At 38.6% G+C, this 20,000-nt stretch overlaps 2 protein-coding genes and 1 long non-coding RNA gene across 4 annotated transcripts in view; 1 reads left to right on the forward strand and 2 right to left on the reverse strand.

Moving 5' to 3' along the window:
* The window catches only part of LOC137993319 (acyl-coenzyme A synthetase ACSM4, mitochondrial-like), a 71,512-nt gene extending 60,056 nt beyond the window's left edge, over nucleotides 1-11,456 (reverse strand). For both annotated transcript variants that reach the window (XM_068839097.1, XM_068839088.1), the window contains exon 1: nucleotides 11,366-11,456. The gene's annotated coding sequence lies outside the window, so the exon portion shown is untranslated. The remainder of the gene's footprint in view (nucleotides 1-11,365) is intronic.
* On the reverse strand, nucleotides 2,524-3,614 carry LOC137975961 (uncharacterized). The gene is made up of 2 exons (XR_011117669.1): nucleotides 3,336-3,614; nucleotides 2,524-2,761 (listed from the first exon to the last, which is right to left on the reverse strand). It is a non-coding gene; the product is annotated as an uncharacterized lncRNA (long non-coding RNA).
* A 944-nt stretch (nucleotides 11,457-12,400) lies between the features above and the next one.
* LOC137993271 (uncharacterized) overlaps nucleotides 12,401-20,000 on the forward strand; it is a 14,821-nt gene continuing 7,221 nt past the window's right edge. The window contains exon 1 of the mRNA XM_068839016.1: nucleotides 12,401-12,749. Within this exon, the coding sequence (XP_068695117.1) occupies nucleotides 12,545-12,749 (205 nt within the window). The 5' untranslated portion in view covers nucleotides 12,401-12,544. The remainder of the gene's footprint in view (nucleotides 12,750-20,000) is intronic.

Below are 20,000 nucleotides of genomic sequence, written 5' to 3' on the forward strand. Positions count from 1 at the left end.
CCAGTAAAACGGACGAATGTTTTGGCTGCATAGTGCGTTTTTATGCCAGCGAGATTCTCTTTTTAGTTGTGGGCCACCGTACTTTTTAGCCAACAGTGCTACGAGGGAAATTTCTTTAACAATTTCAAGGTCAACGCGAGGTTGCTGTGACAGTGTTTGAGTGGAAATTTGTTTGTGGAGCTTACCGGCTAATGGAGTACCATCTTGATTTCAATTCATGCGTTTATCTTTTAAAAAGGGGAGCAAAAAATATACCACTAAATTTCCAACTGGCTTCTCTTTCAACTAAATATTTGCACACTGTTTCCGCGGGGGCCCGCATCTAGCAGAAAATGTAAAGATTTTTGCATTTTTTTTCAAAATTAAGTTGTTAAAATGGCCATTCAAGTTGTCCATGGAGGCAAATTTATTAAGACAGAGGAAAAAAAAGAAATGCATTACGTCCATGAAAATTTAGAAATGTATTTCAGTTGTTCAAAGATAAATTTTAAAGTGAATTTAGCAGCAATAATAACCAATATCATACATAACATGTCATATAAGCACCTCATATTGGGTACACTTGAAGGAAACCTTTTAGTTGCAATTATATATTGCTATAGTCGTTTCAAGCAAAATGCCAATCGTTTGCTTCCCTCCAAATTATAGAAATAAACATAGATTAGGTTAACTCTGAATAGCCAAAACAACAATACCGGTATTCCAAGTTGAAAATTTGATTCAGAAATCCAGCTCACTAGCAGGAGGGATTTTACTGTAACAAAATATTGCTACAGCTAATAATACTCTTTCATCACACTGTAGTGGGTTAATGTGACAACAAAAATACTTAATCAAGAATTGGTTTTATCTTCCAGCAATAAAACAGCAGGAGGATATAAAATTAGGTAGGTATCTTCAAAGTTTAGAAAACTTGTTGAAGGTGATTGATTCAGTGCTATAATCCAAAACAAATTTCATGCTGGCCTACTAAATACTTCCAGTGCAATAAATTATTTAACCTCTCTTTGTAGACTCTGGTTGCAACACAGTGGTTTCAATAATTTTAATCCCCTTCTGTTAGATTTAGCTTTTAAAAAACTCCATAACTTCATATTTCTGTAATAATTGTTCAAAGTCATTGAGCAAAAGCATACAAAGCTACATTTGAAAGGGGTGTCATCCCATGTTAGAGTTTTCTGGAGAAGACTAATCACAGAAATAACTCCAGTTACCTTTCCATATGTAAAAAATATTTCAACGTTAGGTGCAATGAATTTTTAGCAATTGCCTTAAAGAATACTAACCAGTCCTACCATTTCCAAGGATGAATAAATTAAAGTTGAATGCAGTAAGTGTAAGAAGTAAAAAAAAGTGGCATATTTTTTCAAATTGTAATCTATTTCCATTGTAATCTACTTCCTGGATAGTATTAAACAATGGTGGTAAAGTAAACAAACTGCCCCAAGGGGGACTCTCTTACGAAAATGACAGGGGTTCTTTTTGTTCCTTTTTGAAGAAAAAATTGTGGATTTGTACTGCTTATGATGCTGAGACCAAACAGCTGGCGGAGTTGCTACAGTACATTTTTGGCTATCAATCTGAAAAATGACTGGAACTGTAAGACAATTTGGTACACGAGCAAATAACTTTTACTTATGAAAAATTCATAAGTAAAAGTTATTTGCCAGTCATTTGTAACTTTACAACTGGTTCCTCTAAGGGGTCAGATTTCTTTAGCCTACATCCACAAAACAAGGTTCTGTTACCTTTAATTAAGGGTTGTTTTTAAAAAAATTCCAATAAGTGGCCTGCCATTTTTATAGGGAAAACCCCTCCTGAGCAAACTGCATCCTCATGTTTGGATTCCCATTGATTTAATGACTTTGATGATATAGGCAAATTTGTTCTACAATAATACTCAAATACCATTATAGTCTTTATAGTTTACTCCTTGAGCCACCAGCTTCAACTTTGATACTTTGTTCTAAAAGCCAAAGCAATGCAAAGCAAAGCATGGTGGAGGTGATGATTAATCACTTGTTTTGGTTCAAATGAAGAAAAAGAAAGTCAAACTTATAATAGCACTTTAACCCTTTCACCCCTAAACCGGCCATACTTAGCATTTTACTCTTTCTAACACCAGACAATTTTACTTGTCAATGGGGAATCCCCAGGAGTCAATGGCTTAATCACTCACTAAAAAATGTATTATGTTCCACTAACAACCAAAACTGTACTAATAATTTGAATTACAGCTAAGGTCTGTCAAATTTCCATCTGAGTTACCTGACAGCTCTTACAGTACTTCTCAACATAAAGAATAATAATTCTGTGGACTTAAACATTCCCAAATAGAAATGCTGTATATTCCAAATATCGTTACGTAAACTCTTCAAGATTTACACTGTACCTGCTTCAGGAACTTCAAATCAATGAATATTTGGAATAATTTTCCTGGACTCCTGCAAACTATGTGCACTTTTTAATGGTTTGTCCTTTAAAAGTTACAGTCTCAGAAATAATAATGCAAATACAACTGAGGCTGTTTTGCCTTATCTACAAGACAAGACAACAATATCCTTTATTCAAACACAATCAATATTAAAGCAATAATACATTCTTGTGCTAGCTATAATAAAGATACACTACAGGAAATAAAAGCTCAAAACTAACTATGTGACAGACATAGGATATCTACACATAACGGAACAACTATCCACTGTCAACCATACTTGATTCAAAACAGAATTTCCTTGAGCCAACAACACATGACAGTCCCCTAAAACCAAAATTACATCATTAATGCTTCCAGAAAACAATAGTCTAAAAAAACCTGAATCTATAGATACCTATATACATCTGTACCTACACGTCTGTTCTTCCAAAAATTATTTTAACTAACATGGATTTTGATTTTGATTTTAAACTCAAATTAATTGCAAATCCATAACTTGGTAACTACATGTACTTGAACGCAAGGATCGTTGAGTTGTGACTGCTAAAAAGTATAATAACTTAGACATTCACCAGAAAAGGGAATATAAATGACCTTAAAAGCAGCTATTTCAAATATTTGATACTAGGGTTACGTTCCCAATGAAACAATCACAGTCAAAATCAAATTCATATCTGATCGAATCATTGATCATTCATGTAGAGGTGCCGATCGTAAGGTGTAACGCAGAAAAAAATAACCTTCACGTTGAACAATATTACCATTTCCCTGCCACCTGGTACAAGCCAATTCACACATGAACGGAAACCTTAGGAATCCTCCTTTCTGTACATTACAGTAACTTTTTGTACCCGGTGGCAACAAACTTTCCACATCAAAAATTACGTAAAAAACTCACCTGTTTCGCAGCTCTTTTCCCACGAAATAAAATTTTCCAGGAGCAAATTTTCCGAGGATGCTCGTTGGATTGGACTTTTAAACGATTTACACAACATAGACGTTCTCTAAGAATACATTCCACTTGACACTGGCGTTAAAACTAGCCTTGATCGCTCTAAAAAGGACGGAAACCAACAAGCTACCGATTCTCAAAAGGCAGCCTTTGTTCTGTTCTCCTCGGGAGTGTTTTTTTCACGAGAGCCAATGATCGTCCCGGAAACGCGTCACGTGACATATCGCGCGACTCATGCGCAGACATTTTTCGCCAGTCAAGTGTCGTCACGTGACACCGCGGCAAAATGAGTGCGCATGCTCCGCTTCGAACACATTTGATTCATTTGATTCGAGCTTTTGAGCGCTTTGTGTTTGAGTTTATTCGGCGGTGAACGAAAAGTTCTATTGGACCTTTTGATGATCAAGATCTCACGCTCAACATAGACTCGACAGAAAAACTAAGCAGTAGTTCCGAGTTGTTTCCAACGAGAAAGTCAAAAGAGGTAAGCTTATTTTAGGCATGAAATATTTATTTGTTTATGTCGTTTCCATGGAAGTTATCTTTGCCAAACCATGTTTGCTCGACGGTCTGTTTGCTCGTGTTTCGGTCACACCGTTGAAGACCTAAAAGTTGTAAATTTTAAACTGATAACATTTTTCGTTTACTGTTTTTCGCCTAAGGGCAATTCCTCTAAAAACGCGGAGGGTTTTGACAAAACAGAAGTTTTAACCTCTGACATGTGATACGAGAGCCATGGATTTTTCTGTGACCTGGTTCTTCATAGCAAGAGCAATGGTTTGTATGGTAGATGGTGATGCTCTTTCTTTTCCAGCTCTGTGTTGCTTTGCAGGACACACCAGGTTGTGGTATGATTAAGTTTAATTGATCTCTAGATTTCTGTTGATTTCATTGTTCCAGTCATCTGACCTGAAGAAATCTTGTGGAAAGTGTTGATATCTGGTTGGCTGTCATTTTGACTGTCATTACTTTCAAGATGTGAGCAACTGTTTTTATCTGCATTGTTAGACAAAACCTCTTATTAAGGGAGTCAGTTAAGTTGTTTAGTTTTTTTTATAAAGGGATCTTTACAAATAGGGCACAGATTTCCATGTTTTTTTCAAGTATCTTAAGTGACATCTGTGCATGACAATGACCAAGTGATAATATTAAATATTATTGTTTTACTTTGATCAGTTTCCTGTTGTTTCTTAAACATGTCATTTATTCTTATTCCAGTGCTTAAGTCTAAAACTCTTCCTTTTGTGTGTGTGCTGATCTGGTCAAACCATGCATGGCAAGCAACATTCCAGATTGTTTTCAGAGATTGTGATGAGGATTTCAGCATTGAATATTTTATTGGTTTTGTGATGAAAAAAGCTAGGGTTGTTATTCATCTCTCATTTTTTCCTGCATGAGATCCTGCATGATGACAACAGTATTACTGCAAATTAAACATCACAGATGTGAGCATGTCAGTGATTAAAACAAGATGGTTTCCAAACAGCTCTTCAAAATTGTCTAGAAAAGGGACGATAATTATTTACTTTCCACACCTTCTAAGTCAATGTTTGAACAAGCAAATGTAATTGGGTTTTTTAATCCAAGTAAACTGTCTTACTTTCATTAATACAGCTGTATGTTATTCTAGTCTTTCTCTTGCTAAGCATTAGTTTGGATATTAACTTCTGAGAATGCTCCTACTTGTAATAGTCTTAATAATGAATATACGGTACTTACAACAATAAAATTATAGAGATATTTGAGTTACTGTATATTGTGTTTTGTGGTAACACATACCATAGTAGTTGTTGTGGTTGTTGTTGTTGTTGTTGTTGTTGTTGATAGAGTCATTGTGGGTCTATCATTGGGTAGTGAAACTGGATCAGTTGTGCATAATAAAATGTTAGAGTATGAAGCAGAATGCCTCTAGTCTTGCTGGATGTATGATTACATTCCTCTCTCAGTATCTTTACACACAGTGCAAAATTTAGGCTAGATTTTTGCTGGTGCAATGCCCCAAAATCAGTATTTTCCAAACACATGCAGGTGAATGGTTTCTTATTTCATTATCATGATTCTCATGTCTCCCCACCCTCATCCCAGCAAGGCTCTACAAGGTGATCAACAAAGCTGGAGAAAAAAATTATAGTTACCAGCCAGCTACAGGAGAAATACTGGAAAAATATTTTCAACGATGGACCACTACCAAACTCCAAGTAAAAGGGAAACATCAAGTGGCATTGGAGTCAAATTTATACTTAGTTTCAAAACTTTTTTGCGATCCTCTCTTAAAATTAAGACTTCTTTTCTTTATTTTATTGCCTTGCTCTTGGAAAAGTAACTAGTGTTGTAAAATATGAGAATGAAGGGCAGGGAAGTGACTTATCCAAGTTGCCGAATGAGTGGGATGCGGGCATGAAAAGAACTTATTTCTCGCTTTCAAATGATTCCAATGAAACAAGGAGACAATTTCCTCGTTCAACAGGAGCAACAGAAGCCATCTTCGCAGTAGAAATTATCACTGTGCCCTTGCAAAGATGTTTACCCCGCGTTTTCCTTCTCAGTGCACAGTTTTCCCCCCAGAAGTTTACGTCACGTGCGACACCGCGGCAAAATGAGTGCGCAGGCTTGAGCCATGCGCGAATCGTTTCCACGCGCGAGGGACTGGTACCAATTAAATTTGCAATAGAAACAACAGCGCGGCAAAATGGCGGCAATTTAAATTCTCTGTGTTTGTTTTCATTTTGCGATGATAAGGACAATACTACTTTGATAAGGTTTAAATTTTGAAGAGAGCTTCCTGAAAGACTAATCTTCCATGTGTCTTTTCAAACCAAAAAACTATACTTCAAACCCAGAGAATTTTACCTTGCATTCGAGCGCTAGAGCAAAAGGACGAAGTTCGTAATGTTATTAGTCGCGATGGTCTCTGCGTTGGTAAACCTCTGGGGGGAAAACTGTGCACTGAGAAGGAAAACGCCGGGTAAACATCTTTGCAAGGGCAGAATGATAATTCCTTCTGCGAAGATGGCTTATGTTGCTCCTGTTAAATGAGGAAATCGTCTGTTTGTTTCATTGGAATCATTTGAAAGTGAGAAATAAGCTTAAGTTCTTTTCATGCCCGCATCCCACTCATTCGGCAACTTGGATAAGTCACTTACCTGCCCTCCATTCTCATATTTTACAACACTAGTTACTTTTACAAGAGCGAGGCAATAAAATAAAGAAAATAAGTCTTAATTTTAAGAGAGGATCGCAAAAAAGTTTTGAAACTAAGTATAAATTTGACTCCAATGCTACTTGATGTTTCCCTTTTAATTGGAGTCTGGTAGTGGTCCATCGTTGAAAATATTTTTCCAGTATTTTTCCTGCAGCTGGCTGGTAACTGTAATTTTTTCTCCAGCTTTGTCGATCACCTTGTAGAGCCTTGCTGGGATGAGGGTGGGGAGACATGAGAATCATGATAATGAAATAAGAAACCATTCACCTGCATGTGTTTGGAAAACACTGATTTCACTTTTGCATGCATTGCACCAGCAAAAATCCAGCCTAAATTTTGCACTGTGTGTAAAGATACTGAGAGAGGAATGTAATCATACAACCAGCAAGACTAGAGGCATTCTGCTTCATACTCTAACATTTTATTATGCACAACTGATCCAGTTTCACTACCCAATTATAGTCCCACAATGGCTCTATCTGGACCCACAATGACTCTATCTGATTCCTTTTCAACAACAACAACCACAACAACTACTATGGTATGTGTTACCACAAAACACAATATACAGTAACTCAAATATCTCTCTAATTTTATTGTTGTAAGTACTGTATATTCATTATTAAGAATATTACAAGTAGGAGCATTCTCAGAAGTTAATATCCAAACCCATGCTCAGCAGGAGAAAGACTACAATAACATACAGCTGTATTAATGAAAGTAAGACAGTTTACTTGAATTAAAAAACCAAATTATATTTGCTTGTTCAAACACTGACTTAGAAGGTGTGGCAAGTAAATAATTATCGTCCCTTTTCTAGACAATTTTGAAGAGCTGTTTGGAAACCATCTTGTATTAATCACTGACATTCTCACATCTGTGATGTTTAATTTGCAGTAATACTGTTGTCATCATGCAGGAACTCATGCAGGAAAAAATGAGAGATGAATAACAACCCTGGCTTTTTTCATCACAAAACCAATAAAATATTCAACGCTGACATCCTCATCACAATCTCTGAAAACAATCTGGAATGTTGCTTGCCATGCATGGTTTGACCAGATCAGCACACACACACCAGGAAGAGTTTTAGACTGAAGCACTGGAATAAGAATAAATGACATGTTTAAGAAACAACAGGAAACTGTTCATAAGTAAAACAATAATATTATTATCACTTGGTCATTTTCATGCACAGATGTCACTTAAGATACTTGAAAAAAACATGGAAATCTGTGCCCTATTTGTAAAGATCCCTTTATAAAAAAACTAAACAGCTTAACTGACTCCCTTAATAAGAGGTTTTGTCTAACAATGCAGATAAAAACAGTTGCAGTAATGACAGTCAAAATGACAGCCAGCCAGATATCAACACTTTCCACAAGATTTCTTCAGGTCAGATGACTGGGACAATGAAATCAACAGAAATCTAGAGATCAATAACCTAGTGTGTCCTGCAAAGCAACACAGAGCTGGAAAAGAGAGAGCACCAACATCTACCACACAAACCATTGCTCTTGCTGTGGAGAACCAGGTCACAGAAAAATCCATGGCTCTCATATCACATGTCAGAGGTTAAAACTTCTGTTTTGTCAAAACCCTCCGCCTCTTAAGAGGAATTGCCCTTAGGCGAAAAACAGTAAACGAAAAATGTCATCAGTTTAAAATTAACAACTTTTAGGTCTTCAACGGTGTGACCGAAACACGAGCAAACATGGTTTGGCAAAGATAACTTCCATGGAAACGACATAAACAAATAAATATTTCATGCCTAAAATAAGCTTACCTCTTTTGACTTTCTCGTTGGAAACAACTCGGAACTACTGTTTAGTTTTTCTGTCGAGTCCCTGTTGAGCGTGAGATCTTGATCATCTTAAAAGATCCAATAGAACTTTTCCTTCACCGCCGAATAAACCTCAAAAGCTCGAATCAAATGAATCAAATGTGTTCGAAGCGGAGCATGCGCACTCATTTTGCCGCGGTGTCGTCACGTGCCATATCGCGCGACTCATGCGCAGACATTTTTCGCCAGTGAAACCGGGTTGGTGTTGTTGGTGTTAGCGTGTGTCATCTTTCTTTTATTGCTGATTGAAATAAGCTTCGATCGGGTCATTTTCTTTTATTCCCTTCAGTATATCCGAACTTCCCTGCCCCATTTAGAAACTATATACTTGTCCTGCGCTTCGCTATCATATGCGCGCATTAGACCACTCGGCCACCGCGACACAGTTCTGTTGTAATGAGGAAAGCAATTATTTATTGTGGAATCTTTCCGCCGGCCATGATTGACACAGTATTAAAATATTGATGATGTTTTTTCTTTGAGAAAGACAAGCTTTAAAGGTAAGAAGAATTTTCTACGTTATTTCTAGAGTTTGCTTCGTACTTATACTTGTGTATTCCGCTGTGAACATTACGGTATTTTGCACAGAACGAATAATTCATTAGAAGTATTTTGCATAGCACGAATACTCTAATATTTCTTGGGAACCGGTTTGTTCAGCCGTTTTGACGTAGAAAGAAAATAAGAAAATAGCTTTCAACGGCCAAACAAAATAAAAAATGAAATCAAGTTTAAAAAAAAACGAATTACTGATGTCCGTATCGGGGACTTCGCAGCGGTCCACCATCCAAGTACTAACCTCATTCGGAGGAGCTTAACTTCAGCTGACACCTGGGCTAACATCAACGATTGAGATCTTTGTGTTAAATTCGCACATGTATCTTGTCGAACTGTATTAAAACTTGAAAGAAAAAAAGTAAACTAACAAAAACCTGGTATCTTGCCGTCATTTTGTCACAGATGCATCCTTTGTTTCGTGAGTTGTCAGTATTAAACACGCAAGGTAACTTGATCACAGGCGGCCGCTAAAATCGATGTCACTTTCGATTTTGTGATTTTACTTGTACGACCAAAAGTACGATAGAAAAATTGAACTCAAATTGAACGTACAAAAATCTCCCGAAATGTTTTTCGCTGATGGTAACTTGTATTATATTCGTGGCACAAAATTTATGATGTCTTCATCTCGCAAATTGTCTTATTATCGATCGACACTTCGTAAAAGTTCCTTCTGCTCTCCTTAAAAACTACATATCATTGTTTATTTACTTTTGCGTCAATATTTGTTTTGCATACATGTGAGGCAGGCTAACAAAATCTGTACCTTGCTTAGTTCGCATTTTTGGGCATTAAAATATAATTTTTGGTCGTATGTTCCTGACAGCAAGTTGCATCTTTTGGCGTCTCCCATCCAGTTACTAACCCCGCTGGAAAGGGCTTGACTTTAATGCAAATTGGTTTTGGAAAGCTGTCTGAAGCTCAGAGTATACGCTTAGTTTTGAATCGATAATAGAAAGAGTTTTGGCGATTTTAACCGAGACTGGACTACTGGATTTAAGCTTTTTCCTTGACAAGATTTCAAGTTATTGTGAAACGTTTGGTACCAAGTTAATCAAGATTATGGAAGTGTAAAACTAGAACTTTGGACTGGACTATAGAAAGCGCAATTACGGAATTTTACATTTTTGAGCATTCTGAGAAATGGAGTTCACATGTTGTCTTCTTGTCTTCGCCACGGCAGATTTAAACAGTTTGCAAGAAACTAAACCAGGATTACGGAACCGGAATTCGAATACATGGCCCGGTTGTTCGAAAGCCGATTACCTTAATCCAGGATTAGCATAAACTTTTGTTTCATGTTTTCAACTTTTTGGTGAAAGTTTCCTGTGCTTATTGACTTCTTCTTCTAATGTAAAGTTTCACGGAATGTCAGCCTTGAACAGCATTTGGGAGTAGAGAATAAAACTCATTTGTTCATTTTAAACCTGAGATTGGCATTAATCGGCTTTTGAACAACTGGCCCAGGATGATAAGTTGTTGAACTGTGATCTGTAATAAGTTTTTCGGATGATTTAAGGCTGATTTTGTAATTTTTGGATGAACATAGTTAAGGAAGGAAGTAAAACTGTAGGATTTAAATAAAGTCTCATTCCAAAAAGTAAATAAATGAAAGATCCCGTATCCCGAGAACCCGCTAATAGGGCTTCCTTGTTTGCATTTGCAAATTTAGTAACATTAATAATGAGTTTTTACAACAGACAACTTCAAGTTATATTACAGATGTATCTTTCTGGTAATCTCTCGCCATTTTCCGAAGTTTACCTGTACTTGAAGTTCACTGTAAGTCGACAATTTCTGTCAACTGTTTGCGCATTCCACGGATACGCCTTTGGAGGCGCCTTGTTTTATTTTGTTTTACAACCACAATGCATGGAATCGAGGGTTGTGATTGGTTTATTCTTCCGCTCTGCTTCCGACTCCGACAATGCAGTTTTCACTGGATCGTAAGCGACGGAGTCATAAGCGGAATAGGTATTCTTCTTCCGACTCCGACAGTTTGATTTTCACTAAAATCATATCGCTCTACGCTTCTGATTACGACTCCGACTCCGACTCCGTCGCTAGTGAAAACCAGCGTCTTATCATGGCGTGACAGAGTCGTCTTCAAGGAGTACAGTCAATACAATTGTCCTATTGAAGTCTTTGATGTCTAAACATTCTATTATCAATCCACATCTTTCGTTGTTTTGATTTTTGAGGTATTATAAGTGGGGTATTTTGATACTCTATACTCTAGAAAAAAGCTACGAACATAATAACAAGGAACTCTATAATCGCTTGGCCAAGGCTGAAATGGCAGGAAACCAAATTCGAAACCAAATCAATTTTTTCGTCTGATACCTTAATGCTTTTTGCTTAGAAGCTACTTACTTGCCGCTCACTTGGTTGGCAGAATGAGAAATTATTTGCTTCCTTCCAGTCCTTCTTGACTCGTCTGTGTACATGTTTTGGACCTTTTTAGTTTCATACGTCATAACTAGTCACGTGGTGTGAAATGGGTGAACAAACTGAATAGGCACGGTGGCCTCTGAGCCATACCGGGCAAAAACAAAAGAAAGAACCGTTCAATGATGTTGCGATTTTAATTGCCACAGACTCGAAATTTTCTCTTAACAGAACTTCCAAGGATCCTGAGTTTCGGATGTTTAGTATTCATCATTGATTTCTTCAGCTCTTATTCGAACAAACTGGGATAAACATTGAATAATTTGTTTCGAATCTGATTTCGTCATTTTAAATAAAAGACTAGTAATTTGATAAAGATGTAGGGCTCTCCACTTGGATTTTTTGGCGAGGAAAGGGGGCGAGTCCACGCGCTTTGTTATTGTTCATCCACAAAACAGGGAGATCATTCCACGGAAAGAAAAACGAAACCTAAAGCGACAAAGAGAGGAACGTTCAGTTCGATTTTCAGTTGTAATTTTGCTTTAATGTAAACTTGGATATATCAAGTGTGTGCAAATACACGTGACTTAGACTGTAAGACGAGCTGTCTTGAAATAAAGCTCGATAAGGAACTAATAATCTAATAATCTTTAAGCTCTGAAAATTTCCTTTGGGGAGAGTTTAATAAATTATTGTATTGTATTGTATTGCATTATGCAGTGTGCCAACCTCGTCCTCAGGGCCTTTTCCCTAGGGGGCTTAACTGGGGAGGTTGGGAATATCAGAGCGGAAATATTAAACATTTCTTTTACAGGAGGAAGAGATTTTCGGAACCATTTGCGTTGTCAGGGATGGCTTTGTCGGTCGGGAAATTAAACAAATTTGTGGCTCTTGACGAGAAGTTTGGCAACGTGTCGGAATGTTGTTTGTGTGTTCCATAATAGAATAGAGAGGTCAAAGGGTAGATGTAGCGGATGTTGTACAAAGACTGTCACATCAGGCAGTCACCGTATCATTCTAAAATTAACTTGTTTTTCCCAGATCCACTATTTGAAATGCGTTGACTGATGGTTCTTTTAATCATATCCGCGTCACACGCTTGCCCCTAGCGCCTGCATTCATTTTAAAACCATTAGCTTTGACGGCGAGAGACAAGATAGCAGAATGTCGGTTTTCTCAGGTTTGTTCTCGTTTGCTTTTTTAACTCTTGCTCTAGCGTGGCTTTCAGCAGGGAAGAACTGTAAGACTCTAGATGGCAAATGGTATAATCAACTGGGTGACGAGATTTCTCTGAAACATGGAGACAACGGCACACTTCTGGGAGAGTACAGAACTAAATATGCTGAGGAACCTCACTCTGCTGTGTTAGGTGAATACATTGAGTCTGTTTTTAACGTTTTAAAGCACGACGTCCGTAGTACATCTAAACTGTTGTTATTTGCATGCATTACTGTCAGCAAGTGTCACGAGAATGGCTTAGTCGCTGGCGAGCCTTAGCGAGGCAGCGTACTGTTCTTGAAATTAGCAAAAAAAAATCAAAATTTGAATGTAAGATCGGAAGCATGTGCAGTCGATTGTGGTGGGTCATGTCTATTATCCGGGGTATTGATACCCTAAATGACGTCACGTACACGTCGTGGAAGTGATCTTACAGTCACAGCCTTCGAGTCGAGTACTTTTCTTGTGGGTCATCATTCAACCGTATATGTTCAGTCTTTGACCACCGAGTCAAATTGTTCTTCAATCTCCGCGTGACATAAATTACTTTGTTCTAGTATCGCAAAAAATGCATATCTCTAACTGAAAATACTTTAATAATAACCTTTATTTAAAGAGGGTAACACCTATTACTATAGTGGCCCTTTAGTTATCACATGCTATAGTTAGTCCTGCAGAAGGACGGATGACCAAAATTCTCAAAAGATGTCAGTACATTTTACCGACGCTGTCCTAGGGTCGGATGATGTAAAATTAGGTAACTTTTTTACGATTGGCTCATAAACAATTAAAAACTGGGCGCTCGCCAAAAAGCGCACACAGACGAATGAATAATACAGACCATGAAACCGAACTTCAGTACAGCTTAATTCTGAAGTAAAAATAAGGGAAAGATACTCTGCGCAGAAAACGTACACATGTCATTAATTTTATGCTGTCGTTTACTCATTAAAACATGGGTTCTTTGCATACTCTCACGGTTATTCTCATAGTTTTTGCGAATGTATAAATATCAGAGGATCAGAATGGGATACTCGGCTGGTGTGATGGAATGTTGTTTGTGCGTTCCATAATAGAGTAGAGAGGTCAAAGGGTGTATTGTAAGCGGATGTTGCACAAAGACTGTCACATCAGGCAGTCACCGTATCATTCTAAAATTAACTTGTTTTTCCTAGTTCCACTATTTGAAATGCGTTGACAGATGGTTCTTTTAATTACCTGACACTATGACAAAATTTTGAAAAGAGAGGCAAACGATTGCCTCTCTGACACAGACTAATTATCGAGTTAGGATTTCGAGTTGGATTTCGAGTTGGATTTTCGAGTTGGATTTCGAGTTGGATTTTCGAGTTGGATTTCGAGTTGGTTTTCAAGTTGGGCAGTGTAAAATACAGACTGCAGACCAGCGGCTGGTCTAAAGTACTCGGTTTCTTGTATTCGTACTCAGTTGTTCAGGAACAAATACTGATCCACATTCCATTGTTTTACCTTTCGGAAAGTAACCCAAAACCCTCAATTTGGCTAACTTTAGGCCTAAAAACCAACGAGTGACCTGTGGAATGTGCCCAATGCTTTAGACCCGTAGGCAGACCAGGGGTAAAATGCAGACTAAGGTTATGATGTAACTGTTGAAAAGGCCCAAACCCCTTAGAAGTGCTAAGGTAAAGTCTCCGCTTACGAGCCAGAAGGCTCATCAGGCCGGCGCTTATCTCCGGTTTCATTAGCATGAAGCGACTAGGAGTATTTATACTCCCCCCTGGATGGGATGCTAGTCCATCGCAGGGTTACCCCCAGCCTTACGCCGGTACCCATTTATACACCTGGGTGGAGAGAGGCACCGTGAGAGTAAAGTGTCTTGCCCAAGAACACAACACAATGTCCTCTGCCAGGCCCCGAACCCGGACCACTCGATCCGGAGTCGAGCGCACTAACCATAAGGCCACCACGCCTCCCAAAAGTGCTAACCTTAGGCCTAATTACTGGGTTGCCTTATGCCAATCCCAGTCTAAAAATGGACGGCATTTGTTCGGTGTTTTTTTTTTCTTCCGTGTCGGTAAAAGTCTTGCCTGTCACTCCCTTGGTAAGTGGTATCTTTGTGCACAGAGCTTTCTACGCGTGTTTTCTTAGGATCGAGAGGGTAGTGGAACTGCGTAGATTTCTCTGGTGGACACAGTAGAATCATTAACTTAGCCTGCAATGGCGTCGAAAGTCATGTAACGCGAATGGCGTTTTAGTGGATCCTTAAACAAAATATACCCTTATGGAGCTCAATAATGGAAAGTCAGTTGGATAAACTAGGCAGGCGGTGAACCAACACCTGGAATCTCAAAAGCGACGAGTAATGGCCTTCGACAACAATCTGTCGCCCGTCGAGCAGAAATCAAAGTGAGCTGCATTTCTAAAATAATATTTACCAAGTGTGCTGTTATGTAGAACACTGAAACCAAATGGAAAATTCTCTGGTAACTTACGGGTTCAACAAAGACAGAGAACGAATCGAACGCCTTAAGTGGATCTGTGATCAACTCTGCACAGTCTTCAGTAAAAACATAATTGGAAATGTGACAGCCAAGAATTATTTGAAAGAAAGCTTGTCGTCTATTTTGTGCTTCATTATTCAAGGAAAAGGTTCTTCATGGAAACGGTTTGATCCTGAAATTTTAGTTTGTTGTAATATTGCGCATATTTGACACGATTGATTTTTTTCTCTTGACGCACGCAATAATAGCAAATACGTTGTTTGTTTCAAAAAATTGTTCGCTGGAAAAGATGGCCTTTATGAATTCATCATGTTTTATGATATGTGTGCTGGATAGTTTTTATGGCAGTAGTAAAGCATTTTCTTGTTATTCAAGGAAATTGTTCTTCAGGAAAGGGTTTGAACCTGAAGTACATGGTAATTTGACACGATTGAGTTTCTTGTCTTCACGCACGCAATGAAATAGGAAGAGGTTCAAAAAATTGTTCGCTGGAAAAGGTGGCCTTTATGAATTCATCATGTTTTATAATATGCGAGCTTAACTGGATAGTTTTTATGGCAATAGTAAAGCATTTTCGTGTCAAAATGAGGTTAGCGTATTTGTGTTGTGCTAACTTAATTAAATATTAAATATACATTCTGCCTCGTGAGTTTGTTATTCTCGTGAACCAGCAATGGAAAGTCATTGCAACGTGAATGGCGTTTTAGTGCATCTTATGTTGTTTGTTTCAATAAAATGTTTCACTGGAAAAGGATTCTGTGATATTTTCTGCCTTTGTGAATTATATCATGTTGTGTATTGAATTTTCGAGCTTAAGGTTGAAACGTGATACGGGAGAATATTTTCAGTATAACTCTGTAAGCAGGAAAGGTTTCATGAAAATAAACAGGTCTGTTGGAAGCGTGCTTGAGTTTCAACAAAATGAGCCCCAAAATCAGCAAAAAATTGTGACGCCGGTGAATAATTAAGTAGCTGCTGTTTCCAAAATGATGGAATTACCTGGTGATAAATAACCGCTTCTTGGAGAGTAAATTTTTGACTTTGCAGAAACAATGGTGGGCGATTGTGATCTTTGTTTTGAATTCGCTCATTTATTGTCAAACTTTATAACACTTGACAGAAAAAGAAACTTACGAAAACCCGGTATCTTGCCATCATTTGATGCTTCACTGTTTGGCAAGTAAACATGCCGCGGTAACTTACTAGTAATCACGGCGCCCGCTGAATTCCGGCGATGTCACTTTCGATTTTGCTATTTATTTGTGCAGCCAAAACTTACAATAACAAAATTGAACGTAGCAAAAATCTCCCAAAATGTTTGTCGCTGATCGTAACTGTTTATATTCTATATTCACGGTTCAAAATTCTGGTTTTCTGTTTTACTTTTGTTTTCTTAGAGGCCATTTACTTGCCAGTATTGAAAAGTTTGGTTCACATTTATGAAATGTAACAAATTAATCATCTGTGGCTTTACAAAGATCTATTTGTATCGCTTTTACATTCCTGAGTTAATTCGACTCGCAAATGACGTACAAACAACCCAGGTCCAGGAATTGTTGATCCAACTAAAACTTTTGCCGCACCATACAGTCAAGGTAATGTTGAAGTATTTGGTACGGCAAATGCAGGCACACAACGTGTGGCAATGTCTCTGTCGGCACTTGTTTAAAATTTCAGGAATCCAATAACCTCTTCAGCTGACTTGAATTATAAACAAAGGGAATAATATGTATTCAGCTTTGTCACAATCATGCAAACAGGGACTCCTATTTTTGACAGATTTGCCTGTTATGGTTATAACTTAAGCTACATTAATTATCAGTTGACATACAGTGATAGTTATAGTGGTTTGCTAAATAGTGCACTTCCTATAATTTCAGACTTTCCTTATGTTATATCAATGTTAGCTAGCTGCCTTTGATTCTTTGCACATGGATAATTATCATGCATATATGTCAACACTTGAACTTTACACAGTAGCAATATACTGTCTGCCTTATGGGAAGTGTAAATTTTTTTATTCTCATGGCAGAGATTTATTAGGTATAGGACCCATTTGCAACATGTACTTCAATTGAAATAGATTCATTAATGAATTTGGTACAACATTTTCAGAATATATGTGCACAAACATCTGTTACTTATGACATAATGAGATTAAAATGTGTTAACATTATTAAAATGTAAAGCAACAGTGGAAGCATTGTTCATTCATTATATGTTCGAAACCAAAATTTTAGACCCTAGGAGCACTTAAATGATGTTTATCTTTGTTCTTGCAAAGAATGTTCTGCTGTGTCATTTTATTCTGTTTGTTTTTCCACCTCAAACGTCTTGTAACTATTGCACCTCTCAAACAGTTGATAGTATCATTGAGAATGGAAGAGCAATTTATCAGAAATGTTACTGCCGCAAAATATGTTTTTATTTCTGATTTTCTAAAGAAATTAGACGTAGGCCGCTGGCCATGTGAAAGTTATTCATAGAGCAAGTGACCGGAACTATCGTGACTGCCTAGCGTTACAACCGGATGTCACATTTAGTATTCAGATGATTGACAAGTGAAATAGGAGACAGAGAAGTATTGTGAAATAGGAAGGTTTTTGAGGAGACACAACGCAAACAACAAGAGGATCGTGAGACCAGTTATTTTGTAATTTTTGTTTCATTTTCGTTATTAAACCCGGGAATTGTCTGTACATCGTGAGTGCTTTTGTGTGCCGTACAACTTCGGGACATAAGTGGTGCCGGGACCAGGAGACGCCGGGAGAAAAGGAATGAAATTTTCAACACAAGGCCGTCGTAATAGCAACTTTCTAACGGCCCATCGCCTTCCTCTAAGTAGAACTTAAGTTTGTCAATCTCTTTCTTGATTTTCTTCTCGAGATCTTGTTCTTGTTCTGAAATGTTCGTCTCCTCTTGGTCGGATTTCTCTTTGTCTGAGTCTCCCATGTTTGTAGGAGGCGATTGCGATTACGTGCAAGCGAACAGATGAAATTCAAGACCGCCTAACGACCTTATGTCAACACTTCAAGAACTTAACATCGACCGCAGAATATCGACGCAGAGAGCCGTGAGACAGTGGAAAAAGGACCAAGCTGAGCAAGGTCTTGGAGGAAAGAAAGCGAAGCAAAAGTCAAAAGGCCGAAGAGAAGAAACTCAGAGCCAAATTCGAGCAGGAGGAGCAATTTAGACGCGAGATCCAGCAACAAGAGAAGGAACTTTGGGAAGAAAAGATGAGAGCGGAATTGGAAATGGCGGAAAAGAAAATCGAAATGGAAAAAGCCGCGAAGGCCGCCCGTGCGAAGCTGCCAGAGCTCAATATAACCCCTTTCAATGGCACTCCAGCTGACTGGATCAGGTTTCAAAACATGTTTACATCACAAATACACGATAAGCCATTATCCGACGAAGAGAAATACGGATATCTTTTGGAGCTGGTGGCCCCCAAAGGTGAGAAGTAGATTAGCTAATTTAAAGCCGGGTGCGCTGGGGTACAAAACCGCATGGGAAAGGTTGAAAACTGAGTTTGGACAGAGTAAAACTGTTATCACTGCACACATGGAAGAGATAATTAACTTGCCAGTGACCAGAGGATCAAATTACGAAAGGGTGCGTGAATTTTATGAGAAGTTGAGCGAGAATTATGACGCGTTACAAACTTTACTGTCAACCTTAAACAAGCTCCCCCAAGTGAAACCCGATGTAGTGAGAACAGACGAGGGGTGGGAAGATTGGAACATGGAAAAGCTGATCGATTCTATCCAAAAATGACTCAAGCGCAACAAGGCCGAAGACAATTATAAAGATCAAACGGAGACAAAGAGAAAGGAACGCCATTACTTTAGCCAGAAAGAGCCCCACTGCCTGTTCTGTGACCAAAACCACTGGGGAGATTCGTGCCCTACATACGACACAATCGCGAAACGGAGGGAATTCTTTACAGCAAAACGGCTATGTTACAATTGCGCCCGCTCAGGACACAATGGGAAAGAATGTCGTAGCAGGGGGTGCTATAAGTGTAAGAGCAAACACCACACCAGCTTATGTGATAGGTCTAAGGGGAGCGACACGCAAGATCCCAATGCCACTCTAAGTGGATACACGCCTTCGGTCGAGGAAACGTCCCTACCCGCCATAGTACCGCTGAAAATCCGGGGGACTACGTTTTGGGCGTATCTAGACACGGGGTCGGGGAGGAACTTTATCTCCAAGGAAGCAGCTAAAAAGTTGAAGCTAAATCCAATACGTCACGAGATGCGCTACATTGTAACGGTCAACGGGATAAAGAAACAGTCCATGCCAGTCTATGACGTGATAATCAACTCAATTGACAGTAAGGCAACAGAGAAAATAGAGATTACTGGAAGCAAACTTGCAGATTTCACAACTATCAAGAGACCCACGCTGACAGAACTGAAGGAGATATTTCAACATGTACAGGGAAAGATGTTTTACAGAACTGCAAGCGAAGAGTATCCAATCCATGTAATACTCGGGGATGCTACCTACTGCAAGATCAGGACGGAACATGTGTACAAAGGCCAACCGGAGGATCCAATCGTTGAGGGAACCACATTCGGTTGGATTGTTCATGGTGGTAAAGAATACGCAGACAGCAAATGCATGTACGTAAGAGAGACTGACGCTCGACGTTTTGGGAGTAGAGGACAGGGGGGAAGGCGATCAGCTAGACGTCTACAAGGAATTTCAAGAGAGCATATCGAAGAGAAGTGATGGCAGATACGAGGTGGGCGTGCCGTGGATTCCAGCCGCCAAGCTCTCAAATACAAATGAGGAGCCCAGCAGGAGACGCCTTCACAATGTCGAGCGAAAACTGAGGAGAAACGAGAAGCTGAAAATTGAGTATGACAACAAAGTCCACGAGCAGATCGAACAGGGCATTATCGAGAAAGTACCAG

The sequence above is a fragment of the Montipora foliosa genome, chromosome 1 (genome assembly GCF_036669935.1).
Source record: "Montipora foliosa isolate CH-2021 chromosome 1, ASM3666993v2, whole genome shotgun sequence".
Classification (NCBI taxonomy): Eukaryota; Metazoa; Cnidaria; class Anthozoa; order Scleractinia; family Acroporidae; genus Montipora; species Montipora foliosa.